General features: G+C 48.0%; 1 protein-coding gene across 5 annotated transcripts in view; it reads right to left on the bottom strand.

The window, feature by feature from the left end:
* ARHGEF5 (Rho guanine nucleotide exchange factor 5) overlaps positions 1-6352 on the bottom strand; it is a 33450-nt gene extending 27098 nt beyond the window's left edge. The window contains exon 1 of one of the 5 annotated variants that reach the window (XM_048300354.1): positions 6268-6352. Coding sequence is in view for 2 of the 5 variants with exons in the window: in XM_048300351.1 (XP_048156308.1) it covers positions 4573-4575 (3 nt within the window). In the remaining 3 variants the exon portion in view is untranslated. The other 4 variants (XM_048300353.1, XM_048300352.1, XM_048300351.1 and 1 more) reach the window with 4 other exon arrangements.
* Positions 6353-14564: the final 8212 nt, after the last annotated feature.

Genomic DNA, 14564 nt, shown 5'->3' with positions numbered 1-14564 from the left:
CAAGGTGAACTGTAGGAGTGGTGTCAGAGGACAACTGCCTTCCCAGATGGCACCAAAACAAGCAGTGTTCACCCCGTGCCTACAGCAACACCTTACAGCTTCCCTTTCAGCCTTCCCCACGATGCCCTGACAGAACATTCCCTCTTCCCAGCTGTGCCCAGAGATGAGAAGAGAGTGACAGTGCAGTCATGTATTTCCCATACACAGCACCAGTAGTTATTAAGAAATTACTGGGTGACTTGAGGGGCAAACCCATCTCCCTCAATCACTTGCACACTTAAGAAAACATGCCACAACCCATAATTTGCTGTAAAAATAGTGGGATAGTCCCACTTCCTTTTGCCTGTCTCCCCACAGCATTCTCTCTCTGCCCCAGGGCTTGTCACAGCATAGAGCCATGACAGGGTTGTGTGTTGTACTGCAGCCTTGCCAGTGCTATTCCCACTGCCCGTCCTGGGATTCTGCTTGCCTATACCTGGGACATGCCTTTCCAGGAGAAAACACCTTGCCTAGGAGTTGGACTTCATTGATCCTTGTGGGTGCCTTCCAACTCAGGATATTCTACAGTCTTGTGGGCAGGGGTGGAGAAAGGAGAGAAAAGTGCATCATTCTCAAAGCACTCTATCAGCTCTGTTGTATCTGGACTCAAGCCTGAAACATCTTCATGTGCAAAGCAAGTCACAGAAGAAGAGAACTAACAATGAGAAGGGTTACTTGAGCCATACCAACCATCAGGACTGAATCCTCACTGTTCTAAATACTGTGCACTGAGACACTGTTCCTGTCCTGCAGAGCTGGCAGCATACTCAGAACATCCCTGCTCCCCTAAATCCAGCAACAGAACAGAAACAGATACACACTGCACCTTCTCAACTTCACAAGCAGCCTGGCAGCCCTCACCTGTAAAACCAGACAGCAATCTCGGAGTACCTCAGAAAGGAAAGTGACTCAAATGTTGCAGCTGGATTACATTTCACAGGTCTAGAGTTACCCTTGGTCACCTGAATACCTACAGCAAAACTTCTGCATCTAAACTCAGGCTTAATACAAGGATTTTGTCTGGAGCCCAGACCCACTAAAGATATCTGCTGCTACAGCAGCAGAGCTTTGCTAGGCACTGGTATGGCATCTTTTCTTTTGCTGTGAAAGCTATACTCTTCCCATGTACTCTTTCCAAGTTTCCACGAGCCTCTCATCACAGGACAGCAATCTGTAGTGAAGATTTAAGGGCCCAGGTAAGAGTTAAGGTATTCAAACAATTTGTGTAGGCATTTTTGATCATTACACCTGTAAATGTGAGTGTAAACACACATACCACATAGCTTACACATCTTGATTTTTTGCAGCTGCCCAGCAAGGTCATGGGCAAAGCATCTTCTTCTTCTACTCATCCCACTAGTGGCCTTTGTGTTAGCTTAATGCTGCTTTGTGCATCAATTTCTATTACCAAGTGAATATGCAAGTGTAGCCATGGCAGCCACTTTGTGGCAGATGGGAACAGGGACCATGTCCAACTAGTTACAGGTCTGCTTGTAACTCACACTTGTGTCCCCTGATTATCCCTGGGCTTCCACAACCCGAACAGATTCATAAACTCTACTGCTGGATTTGTTGACGAAGCAGGAGCTGTCCCTCCCCTCTCCTCCTCCAGTCACACCCTGTGCAAGGCTGGGTCTGCTACCAGTGCACACCTCCGCTCTGCCCATGGAGGGGATCACCCAGCTCGTGGGTCCCACTGGGCACCACCCCAGCCTGGCCCAGGTAAAGATTTGCGACTTTCTGTGTATGATCAGCACCAGGAACCCCAGTGCTTAATGACTCTGAGCACCAGCGAGGCCATGGGCAGTGAACCTCACACACTGAGCCCCTGCCTGCACCTGGGTGTTCAATTTGAGATCACAAAAAGGTGGCTTGGTGTCCAAATGTCACACACTTCTCCGTGACACTGAAAATAGGATATGTTTTCAGGAAGGGAATTTATGGCCAGCTCTGCTTTAATGCAGTATTCTCCTGGCAGCAGGGTCCTGTGCTTCCTCCCACCTCAGTTCCTTCCTTGTGTGCTATCCAATTACAGTTTCTTCAGCCACTCCTCCTCAACCTCCCCCAGCATCAGAACATCCTCTATTTTGTACACATTTACATATGTGTCTGTTTATCTACATAAATTTGTATATGTCATGATAATAACTTTCCCTCTTCTAAATTTTTTCCACTATCAAAACCAATAGCCCTCCCCCTGACCTTGCACTGAACTTGTACTAAAGTCATGGGAATTTCTTCTTTGACTTCATCTCACTTTTAATCCAACCCCCCTAACATGAGGTCAAAAGAAGTCCCCACCACAGGCTCTGTTCCTCATCCTGCAGTGTTCTGCATGGGACTTGAAGGAATGGTGTTTCAAATAATAAATGGGGAATGGGTTTTGTCTCAGCAAATCAATTCTACTGAAAGAGCAAGGAAGCTGGAGTCCCTTGTTAATGGAAGAGACAAGATTAATGAAGCTTTCCCAAAAGGGCACCCCACCTTGCTCAGCACTGAGCACCACTGAGAACTCACATGTAGAATGCATGAATGCATTAACTTGGAACTTTTCTGCACCACTGAACCTTTCATAGGTGGCAGCATGTCACAGCCAAGGCTTAGACCTCCTTTTCTTACGTTAAATGCGCTTTCCCACACAACAAATTTCAACACACATTTCTTGACCAAAGACGTAAAAGCCGCTGATCTAAACCCAGTCCTGGTTAAACCCAGTTCTCCCAAGCCATGCAACAGAGTTAACCTGCACTACTGAGTAAATCAGGGCAGCTGCTCTCACACATATGCTGCAGAGGGAAGGCGAAAAGATACATCACCTTCCATGAAGATTTAAGGTAAGGTGTGCTTGTGACAACTCTTAGTTTCACCAACTCTTCAGCTTGCCAAAAGGAGTTCCATCCTCTGCTCTTTCTCTTCTGGTGGCATAGGTTTATGTGTGGTCTCACAACAAACCGCAACAGGGAACCAGCAGGGATGACAACAGGCAGGCACGACGGCTTCTTTCAACAGCAGTGCCAGCTGAGAGGATTTGTGCAACCACAGCCTGTTTATCCAAGCCCAGAAATGTAGGAACTAAATGTGTGATTCCCTCTGGCACCTAATCCTGCTGTTGGAAGAAGTGGTCCCTCACCATGTTTCTCATGCCCAGTGTCATGCTACACTTCTTCAGCAATCTCTCTGGCTGATCCAACTTCCATATTTTTTTGTTTAGGGAAGGGGGTTAATATTCAGTTGGAGCAGTGACTGGACTGATTTGAGGCCACTGGGTCACTAGAGCCGACCCTAGGGAAGCAGCAGGAGCTTGCAGTCACGACTGGATGAGAACTGGATCGTTCCTTCAGCAGCAGCCTGTTGTTCTGCTGGGCTGCTCATCAAGTGAAGCCCAACTCCAAGCAACACAAGTTATTCAATCACAATTCCTGGGAAGCCCTGCCTGGCCACAAACATCAGGCCAAGCACCCTCCACCGCTGCTCTAAACCACACTGATCACGTAGACTCCAGCTCCACAGCTGCCTCTTCCCAGAAGGAAGAGGTCAGCACAGCTAACAGCCATGGACTTGCAGTACAGCAGGCCATCTTTTAGCTGGAACGTGTCATTCTGGCAGCAACAGGCTCCGTCATCTGGCAGGAAAACTTGCATCAAGACTTCATGGTTAGGAGCCAGGCCGAACAGATGGAGATAAGAAAGTAGCGAGGGTAATCAGCCATTGGAATAATTTACCTGGGGAACCAGTGCAGCCTATCACTTGATATCTTGAAATCAAGACTGGGTACTTTTCTAGTAGAATTTGGGATTCGATGCAGTGATAACCAGCTGGGAATGTAAATACCTGCCAGGGGTCAGGTGAAGGTATCTGTCTCCAATTGGCTGATACTCTGAGCATCAACTATGTGATTACCTCAGGAAAGAGGGAAATAACCTCTCTGTAGAGCCCAAGTGCCAAAACAATACAGCACAACTGCATTTGCACTGAAGCCACTTCTGAGTACTTCATTAAAAGATTCAACGGGAGTTCAGTGAGGAGCTGCAAAGCGGAAAGGAATTGCAAAACTTCCCAGGCATGACTACTGAAATAAACTAGCTGTGGATAATTTAGCCAAACAGTAACTAAGCAAACAACATCAACTGGAAAGATACCAGATGACGGAAAGCACAGTAAACTTTTAGAATCAAACATCCTTGGAAAAAAATGTGATTCCAATTAAGAATTTGAAATCCCTTGCGGGCTGTTTCTTAAATTTTGCCTGGAATGACTATGGAGAGTGAATGTTATATGAATACAAACTAATTAAATAAAACAGCCCACTTTAAACAAGACTCCAAAGTAGAATACATTAAAGAGAAAAAAAGAAGGAAAAAACCATCAAAAACTACAGCATAATTTGGCTCTTTCCTGCTATAAAGCACATGAAATAAGTGAACCATAAGAAAGGATAAGACTCAACAGAACAAGCGCAATAACATCCATCTAAAGTTAGCAGGATGAAATGGGAAAAAAAAAAAAAAAAAGGCCCACGGAACAGACTCTTACCATCAAAATCTATCAGGATGCACAAGAGGTTCCCAGAGGAAGTATTTGTGTCCCACTATTTCAGAGAACAGGAGCACCAATCTCAAGCCCAGTCGCCTGCTGTCACGAGTGACTGGACCGTACAACCCCACTGAGATTTAGCCAGACCATGAGGCTGCTATACAGGCAGGATGGGACAAATGCCACCCTCAAATCACCAGCTGGCAAAACGAGGTTCTACACAGAAGCCAGCTGAGCTGCTCCTAACATTAACAAAAACTAAGAAGAGTTCAGATTTGTTACAACTTCAAGCCTGATTTACGGATCCCTCCTCCTCGTCCAATTCAGGTGCAATTCTGAAATCTGGGTCACCCATACATTATTCCTCCAAACCAAGCCACCTCCCTCAGGTGCCACCCTTTAAAAGGACTCTGCCCTTATCCAAGCCATCTCCAAGTCGTTTAGGTTATGAGAAACTCCAAAACACCAAGGAATCAGGTCACAAAACTTCCAACAACACATCACACATGTGGCTTGGTCCAGGAGGAACAGGCACCCAGCTCCAGAAGCCAGCATTGGCATTCACATCCAGCAGCACCCTGGTAAAATCTGCAACAAGTCAACACTGATGAGCTGAGCTCAGATCTCTGACCCCATAATTCCTACCAGGTTTGATGCAGTCTTAGCCAATATGTGGGAATAAACGAAGCATCAAGCAAGGACAAACATGGGTGCTGGGAGGACGATGGGTCAGGTGAGAGCCGTGGGAGCTCGGATTCCCCCCCTGGCAGGCTGGTTGTGGCGCTGGGGTTGCCATCAGAGCTGCTGCGGTGGCCGGGGCTGCAGGAAGGAGGCAGGAAGCGAGCAGCAGGCAGGGATCTCGCCTTTCGTTCCTCTGCCTTCCCTCCGTGACAGGCCATAAAAGTCACGAGGCAAGGAAGAAAACAAGGAGGTGTCCAGAGTTCAAGCACAGCACCCCCGCGACTCCCGGGCCGCAGCTCCCGGCGGGAGCTGAAAACCCGGCGAACACCGTGGGATCTCGCTCCTGCGTGGGAGGCACCATTTCTGCGGGAAGAGGCTCCTGCTGCCGCTTGGCAGCCAAGCCTGGGACCGGGCCTGCGCTCCGGGCCCTCCCTGCTGACGGCAGCGGGCAGGGGAGCGGGGGCCGGCGGGCGGGACGGGCGCTGCCGTCGGGGCGCGGAGCCCCCGCCAAGGATGCGGCCCCCAGGGGCTGCCCCGGGCCGGGCGGACCGGAGCCCCCTTCGCCGCCCCCTCAGAGGGCACCGGGACTCCCGCAGCGCCCCCGCGGCGGCCGCGACCCCGGGAGGCTCCGCGCCCCGATGGCGCCCGCACCGCGCGCCCGCACCGCGCACCCGCACCGGGCCCGCCGCGGGAGGAGCGAGCTCTCGTTCCCCGGAGATCCCTCCTCCCGTCCCCCTCGGGTCCTAAAATGGTGGGTCGGCCGCCCTCCCTCCCTTCCTTCTCCCCCTTGTCCCGTCCCCCCCCCACCCTCCCGCCCCGCGCTCCCGGAGCCCGCCCGTCGCCCCCGCCCCGGCCCCGCGGGGCAGCCGCCCCTCCGTCCGTCCCGGCCCGGGCTCCGCGGGGATCCGGCGCCAGGCCCGCGCCTCTCCCGGGAATACGGCAACGGCGATCCCGGGAATACAGCAACGCCTCTCCCGGGAATACGGCAACGCCGCCCCCGGCGGCCGCCCTTACCTGCGCCGGGCTCACATCGTGGGGCCGGAGCCAGCGCAGCCCCTCCCGGCGCCCCTCGGCCGCCGCCTCGCCGCCGCCCTGCGCGGGGCCGCAGGTATGTCATGAGTGCCGAGCGCGGCTCCAGGTGAGCCGGGCACACCTACAGGAAGGCAGGCGGGCCGCCCTGATTGGCGTGCGGGGCCGGCGGCCGCGCTCCGACGGCACCGCGGCGGGGCAGGGCAGGGCAGGGCGGCTGAGGGGCCGCGGCGGACACGGCGGCTCTGGCCTCGCTCCTGGCCCCGGCCGGCCACAGCCCCCCGACACGTCCGAGCGGAAGGTATTTTCCTCAATTTTTTTTTTTTTTTTTTTTTTTTTTTTTTTAATTCAACAGTAAGAATATGGGTGAAGGTCCTAGAGGAGCGGCTGAAGTCGCTGGGTTTGTTCAGCCTGGAGAAATCTGAGGTCAGAGCTCACAGCAGTTCTGCAGCTTCCTTAGGAGGGAAGGAGGAGGGGCAGGCACTGCTCTCTGCTCTGTGTGACCAGGGACAGGACCCGAGGGAACGGCTGGAGCTGTGTCAGGGGAGGGTTAGGTCGGATTTTAGGAAATTTTCTTCTCCCAAAGGGTGGTCGGGCACTGAACAGGCTCCCCTGGGCAGTGGTCACAGCCCCAAGGCTGCCAGAGCTCCAGGAGTGTTTGGACACCGCTCTCGGGCACAGGGTGGGATTGTTGCGGTGTGCTGTGCAAGGGCCAGGACTGGATGATCCTTGTGGGTCCCTTTCACCAGTGATTTTGTAATAACTGTGTTCCTCTCAGGTTTGGACATAGCACTTGTTTGCTTTGCTTCTGGAGTGCACCTGACCCACCAGCCCAGGTGTCTGAACCAGTTTAAGAATCAGAGGTGCTTTTTATTCTTTAAGCTTCCTTCATTACCCTAGTCTCTTGTTTTCCCACTCCTTAACTTGACCTCTGTGTTTCCTCCCAACAGGCAGCCAGGGGTTTAAGGAAAAGTATTGGGTTGTCCCAGGCTTTACAGGATTACAGGCAAGATTACATTCAAGATCATCAATTAAATGTAAATCAATGAAACACCTGAATGCATAAGAAATTGATCAGGACATGGGTAGAAAAACTCTGGGGGCTGCATTAAAAAGCTGACTCCACAGCTACAGTTCCTGGGCATTCCGTCTCTCGTAGGTACACAGGTGCTTAAAGGGATACAGGATTTGTGTGAGGGTGCACTTTGCCATGGTGTATATATAGATCTTTGCTCACTAAAATTGCAAAGTGTGCAAAGAATTATTTTAGGCAGGTGGCTAAGGAAGGCATTACCTATTTTATATATTCTGTCTCCTCAAATTGATATCCAGAGTTGTCTCTTTGCTAAGTCTTTTTTTTTTTTTTTTTCCCGAATCATTTCCTGAGGCTTGCAGGTGTGTATCCTCCAGGATGTGCTCTGAAGATTTCAGCAAATAAGAAAGAGGGAGCTTGGCTCAACCACCAGAGAAACCCTGCAGCCCACACCCAGGCAATCCGGAACCCTCCCTTCCCTGCGAGACCCAGGGGAGGAAAACTCCCCTCGGATGTGGCACACGGAGAGCTCTCCCCAGCCAGCCACAGAATCATCCTCATGCTTGCTGCTGCTGCCTTCTGATTCAGTTACTCCTTTAATTTGTTTGTGTGGGTGCCTTTTTTCAGCAGAGTGGATCAGCTCCTGCAGCTGAGATTCCTATTCCACATCACTGCATTTACAGTCAGCAGCGAGGAAAGGGATGCCTCAAATTCCTGGAAGCGGACTCTGGATCATGTCTCTCTTAGGTTGGTGTCAGACCTCTGGGACATGACATAAATAGCCAGTGCTTCTTCCCACTGCATTTTCTAAGTTCCTAGCAGCTGGCAGCAAGCTGGAGTTGGTCATCCTGACTGGAAAACTGCTGCTCTTCTATCCAGAAAAGGGCAACTCATTGTCTGAGGTGGGATTAACCTCTCCCCCTGTCTCTGGCACCACCAGCAGCTGCAGAGGCAGTTTTCTGTCTGTTTTTTTGAATCATGTCTTGAGATACCTTGCGTTCTCTGCCCGCTGCACAGAGAGTTTGAGTGCCTAAACACATCTGGAACCCTGCACAGGGGGAGCAGGAGAGGTCCTGTCCCATGCTGTGAGTATCCCAGGTGGGTTGGACTGCACTGTCTCTTAGCCCACCAAAGTCTGGCCTGCAGCAGCTGAGTGCCTGGTATGCCCCTTTCCCTTCAAGGACATACCTCCTTGGGGTGTAGATATATATATATATCCCTGGATTTATGTCCCCTCCCTGCAAAGAGGCCCAGCAGCACCAAGAGCAGGGCCCTGTACCCTGAAGTGCTCCTGCTTCCTGCAGTGCCTTGTGCTATCGTCATGCTGAGGGGCAGCTGGGACATTAACCTCCCACTCCTCCCACTCCGACATCCTCCTCATAAACATCCCGTCCCGCTCAAGTCCTGTGCTGTCACATCCTCTTGCTCTGCAGCAGACACTATTCTGGGTTTAGTTCTATATGCAGAGCACACAGCTGGGCATGCCAAAATCCAGGCAGGCAGCAGGACAGAACCTGGCAGTAACTTGGTTCAGCTGCTGACTTATCACAAATCCTGCAGAGGAGGAGAGTTGTTTAAGGATCTTCTTAAAATTAAAATCATCTGCTTGAACTCTCCTTGGAAAGCCAGTTTGCTTCCCTAGGCATGTTCAGCAGCTGAACCTTAATCCAAGCAGATGCAAACCTGTGTATATGGCATGAAAAACCTTGGTAATAATGGAAGGGAGCAGAGGAGAGGGCTTGGAAGCTGCAGCACAGTAAGTTTACACAAGCAGCAAGTAAAACACCCATCCCCGGTGAGTCAGTCCTGGCCGTTTCCTTCATTTCCTCCAAGGCTCGCTGTGAACATCCAGTGGTAACAGCCCTTCTGAAATCCACTCGTCTCCTTTCCTGCCCCTTGTTTACAGCTTTTCCTCAGCAGGGAGCAGTGTCCCAGCCTCCAGCACTGCATTTTCACTGCAGCAGGCTGAGAGAAGTGCAGACCCTCCCCTGGCCTCAGTTCACCTTTGGTACCGCAGTGCTCTTGTTGCTTTTGTGGGTGCCAGCACCTTGAGATACAGCAGGTGCTGAGGTAAGAGAGGAAAAAGTGTCACAGTTGCACAATATTTTAAAAAAAAATTTTTTTTTAAAATCTTGAATGCAGCTGTATGATTGACAGAGGTTCTATACCCCTACAGCCACGCCTTTGGATTCGGTCCAGTAGGGCAGAAGGGATGCAGTGGGATATTACGTTGTTTTAAGTGTGCAAATCATCCCTCGGAGATAGGGCTTGGAGCTTCCCTGCTTCAGATTAAGGTGCATCTCATGCTCTGATTTCCCCACATGACAGCAGCTAGGGAGGAGGAGTATTTTTAGCTTTTGTTTCTTGGTTTGTTTACAGGAAGTTCTTCATTTGTGGAAGCGAGCTTGGGTCTGTCTTAGTCTGAGAATGTGCTTCAGTGCCAGTTGTGGATGCAGTTATAAGGGTGAACTGCTGCTGTTGTGTGGCAGAGCCATCATTTATCCCAGGTGTTCAAGAAACTATGGGCTTCACACAGACAAATACTGATTTCTGGGATCTTTCCTGAAATTTCTTCAAGGAGATGTCCAGGTGGCTGTGGCAGGAAAGTTTAGGAAAATACAGAACTGAAAAATTCCTTCAAGTGGTATGGCTAGAAATGCTTTTCTGCATTATAAATCCACACTGCTGACATAACCTGGGTTAATAACAGTAGCTCTGGGACAAAACTCATATTGTCAAAGAGCATGAACATCGCAAGAGAAGCACAGACCAAAACAGGCTTCCCCCATTTCCTTCTCAAGTGCCTTCTCCTGGGAATCCCAAATAACGTGCAGCCAGCAAGTGACCTAGACACAATGCTGTGTTTGCTCTTAAGGAGTAAAACCAGGAGCAAAATAATCCAGTTAAATGATGTATCTTTATAATCCTTATTCAACCTCATCCACTTTTTTTTTTTTCATAAAAAAAGCAGTAAGAACTCTTTGTACAAATGGATACCTGCATATGAGCCATGGAGGGATAGTTTTTTGTCATGATGAATTATGTACCAGTTCCAGTGAAGGTCTACACTGGATGGATTAAGTGTGAATTGCCCATTTAGTGTGTTGTACAGATTTTTTCCAAAGTAACTGCAGTGCCTGGCCTGATGTGCAAGTCAGGCCATTGTCCTACACAGCTAAATTCCCCCTTTTTTACAGGGTCTGCCAGGAAAATTCAAACAAATGGACAAGGCTACAGACTGTCTTGAGACAAAGACTGCTGTTAGAGGCACGAGGGTAAGGGAAGGTCTGGAGAGTCCCTGCCTGTCAGCCATGAAAGGTGGTAAAATAATATTTTTATTTACGCACATCCTGTAGCCTAACATTGCCTAACAGTTCACTTGATTATAAGCTCCTGCCTGTTCTAGGGATGAGGTGGTTCTGAACTTTTGGATGTGGGCCTGGGGGAAGCTGGTGGGCTTTCCCAGCTCAGTTTACAGCTGCAATCCAGACTGGTGTCAAGGAAAATGACTGCTCATGCCACAGCTTCAGAAAGGTGTGGGCTTCACACATGTCAGTGGTGGTTTCCTTGACCTTCCCTGATTTTGATGGAATTTGAGGGTAGGAATGGCCAGTCTCAAACAGCAAAAGCAGGCAAGACTGCCTCGGATGTTACTTTAGTTTCACTGAGGGTGTAAATAATGTCAGCTGAGCAAAAGGCAAGACAAACTACTGTTCATGACATTAGCTACAAACCAAAGAATGAAGAAGAAAAAAATCTCGACAATGTATCTCCTGCTCAAGATTTCACATGAATATCTGCAGCAAAACATGACTCAAAGCTTCACATCTATTTGCTTATATACTGTTTTTCAAAAGACAGAAGGAAATAGCTTAAAAGTTAGTTCAATTCCATTAAAATCCTTCTATTTGGAATTAATAAAATACAGATTTCTTGCATAAGCAAGAAGCTCCTTTGAATAAATATTGGGGAAAAAAGGAGCTATACTAAAGGGGTTATATTCTCTGAAGCAGTTAACTAACCTTTAAGGATACATACTGTGGTTAAAGCAACCTGTTTCCTGCTCACCAGTAGCATTTGGCAACTCAGTGATGGAATTTTCAGTGGAATAGTAGTAAGCTCTTACATTTTTAGGAGGATTTCCCTCAGCCAAACTTGCAAAAATTACATTTGATATACCTAATGCAGTATAACATCACATTCTTTTCTTCCTGTTGAATACATGTTTTTTTAAGCCCTATTCCCACCTGATTAATATATAGAGATTTATGTGGAAGTGTCCATGCAGGTAAAAAACACGAACTTGAATTAAAAGGGGTTTTTTTCCAAAATATATAGTGCAGGAAAAGGATGGTTTATGACCAAGAACATTAAGGAGGGTATTTTTGGTACTTTACACTGAATGTCAGCAGTGTCTTTTACTGAATAAAATTATTGCAGTAATTTCTGGCCTGGAGTCCACACACGTCAGGAGGTCCATGGGCTACCTGAGGAAGATCCACAAGAGATACCCAGGAAATACAAGGCAATATCTGTGAACAAGGATCCAGAAATAAAAGCAGGTTGAAAACCCTCAGTGTTTCATACTATTAAGATGCCTCCAAAAGGACAGAAAGAAATTATGGAGAGAAAAAATGTCTACTGGGGGAATGAGTAGTCAGATAAAAGAGGAAGATAGGAAAGTTTTTAGTGGGTTTTGCCTCTTCTCCATCATCCAAAATTTTAATTTTTGGTAATCCAGGATCACAACATTGATATATCCAAAAATACCACACACAAATTTTGGAAAATATTAATGAGAACTGGTTATGCAAACGTTTCCAAACAGCTGTTCTTTTACAGCAGTCCATATAGGCAATTCCAAGCTCAGGTACAATTTTAAGGAAGTCTTTGGGCTTATCCTTTTTCCATTCTGAGATGCTCCATGCAAAAGATACCCCAAGTTGTTTGTTCCTGGCAGGTGCCTCTCCCAGACTGAAATCCCCAGTTGCAGCTGGGAGGCAGCTCTTGGTTTCCTGTGGCGTTTTCCATTTCCGAGTTGTGTAATTCTGAACTCTGCAAAAAGCTGGATTTTTCCCCAAATCCTTCTGTGATCCTTCTCTTGCAGCTAAATCCTTTTGCAAATCTGAAGCAGAGCCCTCATGCTGCAGGAAATTGTTTCCCAGGCCACGTCACCTTTCACATCCACGTGCAGGTAATTGCTGGATTGGAGTCTCAGCCTTGCCCTTTACCTGCACCTCACACACTGATGTTTCCCCTCCTTCCTTAGGTGTGAGAAAAAGCCTAAAGGGAGAGGATCCAGGATAATGAGCATTTTCTCCTTTTCCCCTTTGAGAAGTCCAGGAAAAAGTTACTGGGACTCTTAAAATACTTCCACTCCATTTGGAAATACTAAAGCAAGAGCTTCATCAGAGTCTTCCTCTGTACTTTCCTCATATATATGGGTGTTGGTGGCAATACCTTATGTTGGGGTGGGGGGGTGACACTAAAGGCTTCTGTAGAAATGATTCTGAACAAACCAATCAGTTCACTACCAGAACATCTAGAACATTTCATTCTGCCTTTCTGTTTCCTTCAGATTCAGGTAGGCCACTTAACCTGTGGTCATTTCTTCAGGCTTTCTGCTCCAGCTGTGAGCTCTAGAAATAAATTACTGTAAGGGAAAGGTGGAATATGGACAAAGTCACACCACTGCAGGTACTCTTATTCTAGTTCAGAGCTAGAAATAGTTGGGACCGCTACAAAACTGAGCATGGAGAGCAGAAATGAAAGCAGCATGCTGCCTTCAAGGGGCTTGCCAAATATTCCTCTGGTTCCAGCTGAAAGGGAGGATGTGGCTGTTCAAGAGCTGCACGTGTGCAGGTTTTTCCTCATGCAGGCAGCTGCAGCACCTGAGTGTGTGCAGCCAGGTGGGAGGATGACACTCAGCAGCTTTTCCCCATGCTCAGAACAGCTGCCTCTGCCCCAACCCCATCCTGCCCATCCCTCCACACTCGGAAACCACTGTGCCAGGAAGTTGCTTCTTCCTAGCTGAGATCCTCATATGATAATGTCCATATAAGTGTTGTTGCTTGTGGTGTAGGTCAGTAGTAATGACTCAGACCAGCCCTTCACTTTCCTTCCTCTTGCTGGCTAGACACAAAATCCAGCCCACAAATTAATCTGTCCCATTCACCAATAAAGAGGATCCCCTGTTCGTTAAAAAATTGCACACAGAAGTCCTTAGTTTGTATTTAGGTCCTCTTGAATAGCTGTGAAATCAAGCACTTAAAAGTTCAGAAGTCACAAATTCTCCCTGCATTCCAGATACAGTGTTTGGGATTTTGTTTTGGTCCTCTTGGTGGATGGAATTACACATAGTAGTGTAGCTTTTAACCAGATAAACACATTAATTTTTCATCATCTTAGTTTTTGCAGAGGAGGATAAACAAAGCTGAAATGTGCTGCCCTCTCTGTTCAGTGTCTTTGCACGAGTCCTGAAGGTGGAGATCTACAAGCCTGGATATCTGATAGTGTAGTGCCCCCTCATGGGAAGCTGTTCCTGACTCTGATTCCTGGCTGCATCCAGGTGAGAGAACATGAGCCCAAACACCATTCTGTTTGCTGTACCTGCTCCTCTGTGTTGGTTGTTGTCACACCAGCAGGTTGAAAGAGCAACTTCCCTTTTCCTCCCTCAGGTAGTTTTTGTTAGCAGTGGATTACTGTACAGGCTTTCTGTAAGTGTTCAAGAAACATCCTCCATTTTATTGTAGTTTCAGCTTTTTAAAAAATAAAATCTCTGTGATTTTAGCCACCCATGGTGGCTTTCCTGGAAGCCCTAAACTTACGTTGTTTACAGGACATGAGTCCTGTAATAGATAACCAATCTCATAATAGAAAAATGAGCACATATTCCTGAATCACCTCCATAATGTTGGCCTGTTGTATACTGAGAGAGGATTCCCTGCGCCCCTCACTCCCCTCAGTTCTGGAAAAAGCAACCTTTCCCATAGGATGGACTGTAAAGATGGATGTGAGCTTGCAGAGAAATACAGTCATGCACCCAGGGTGGGGAAGTATTGTTTTTTTGGAACTCTGATGCTGTTGCTGGAAGGGCAGACTGAAGCATGATTGTTTCCTATGAGCAAAGGCACATTTTTCATGAATTGAGCTTTTGTCCTTAACACACAAAAAGGGCCTTTTTGTGATTCACAATGTGTGATATTTTTAGTTTTCTTTGCATTTAGTTAAGAACGGCACAAAAATAATC

Source organism: Corvus hawaiiensis, chromosome 4 (genome assembly GCF_020740725.1).
Source record: "Corvus hawaiiensis isolate bCorHaw1 chromosome 4, bCorHaw1.pri.cur, whole genome shotgun sequence".
In the NCBI taxonomy this organism is placed as follows: domain Eukaryota; kingdom Metazoa; phylum Chordata; class Aves; order Passeriformes; family Corvidae; genus Corvus; species Corvus hawaiiensis.
The sequence above is the reverse complement of the archived record's forward strand: the minus strand, read 5'-3'. Positions and strand labels throughout refer to the sequence as shown.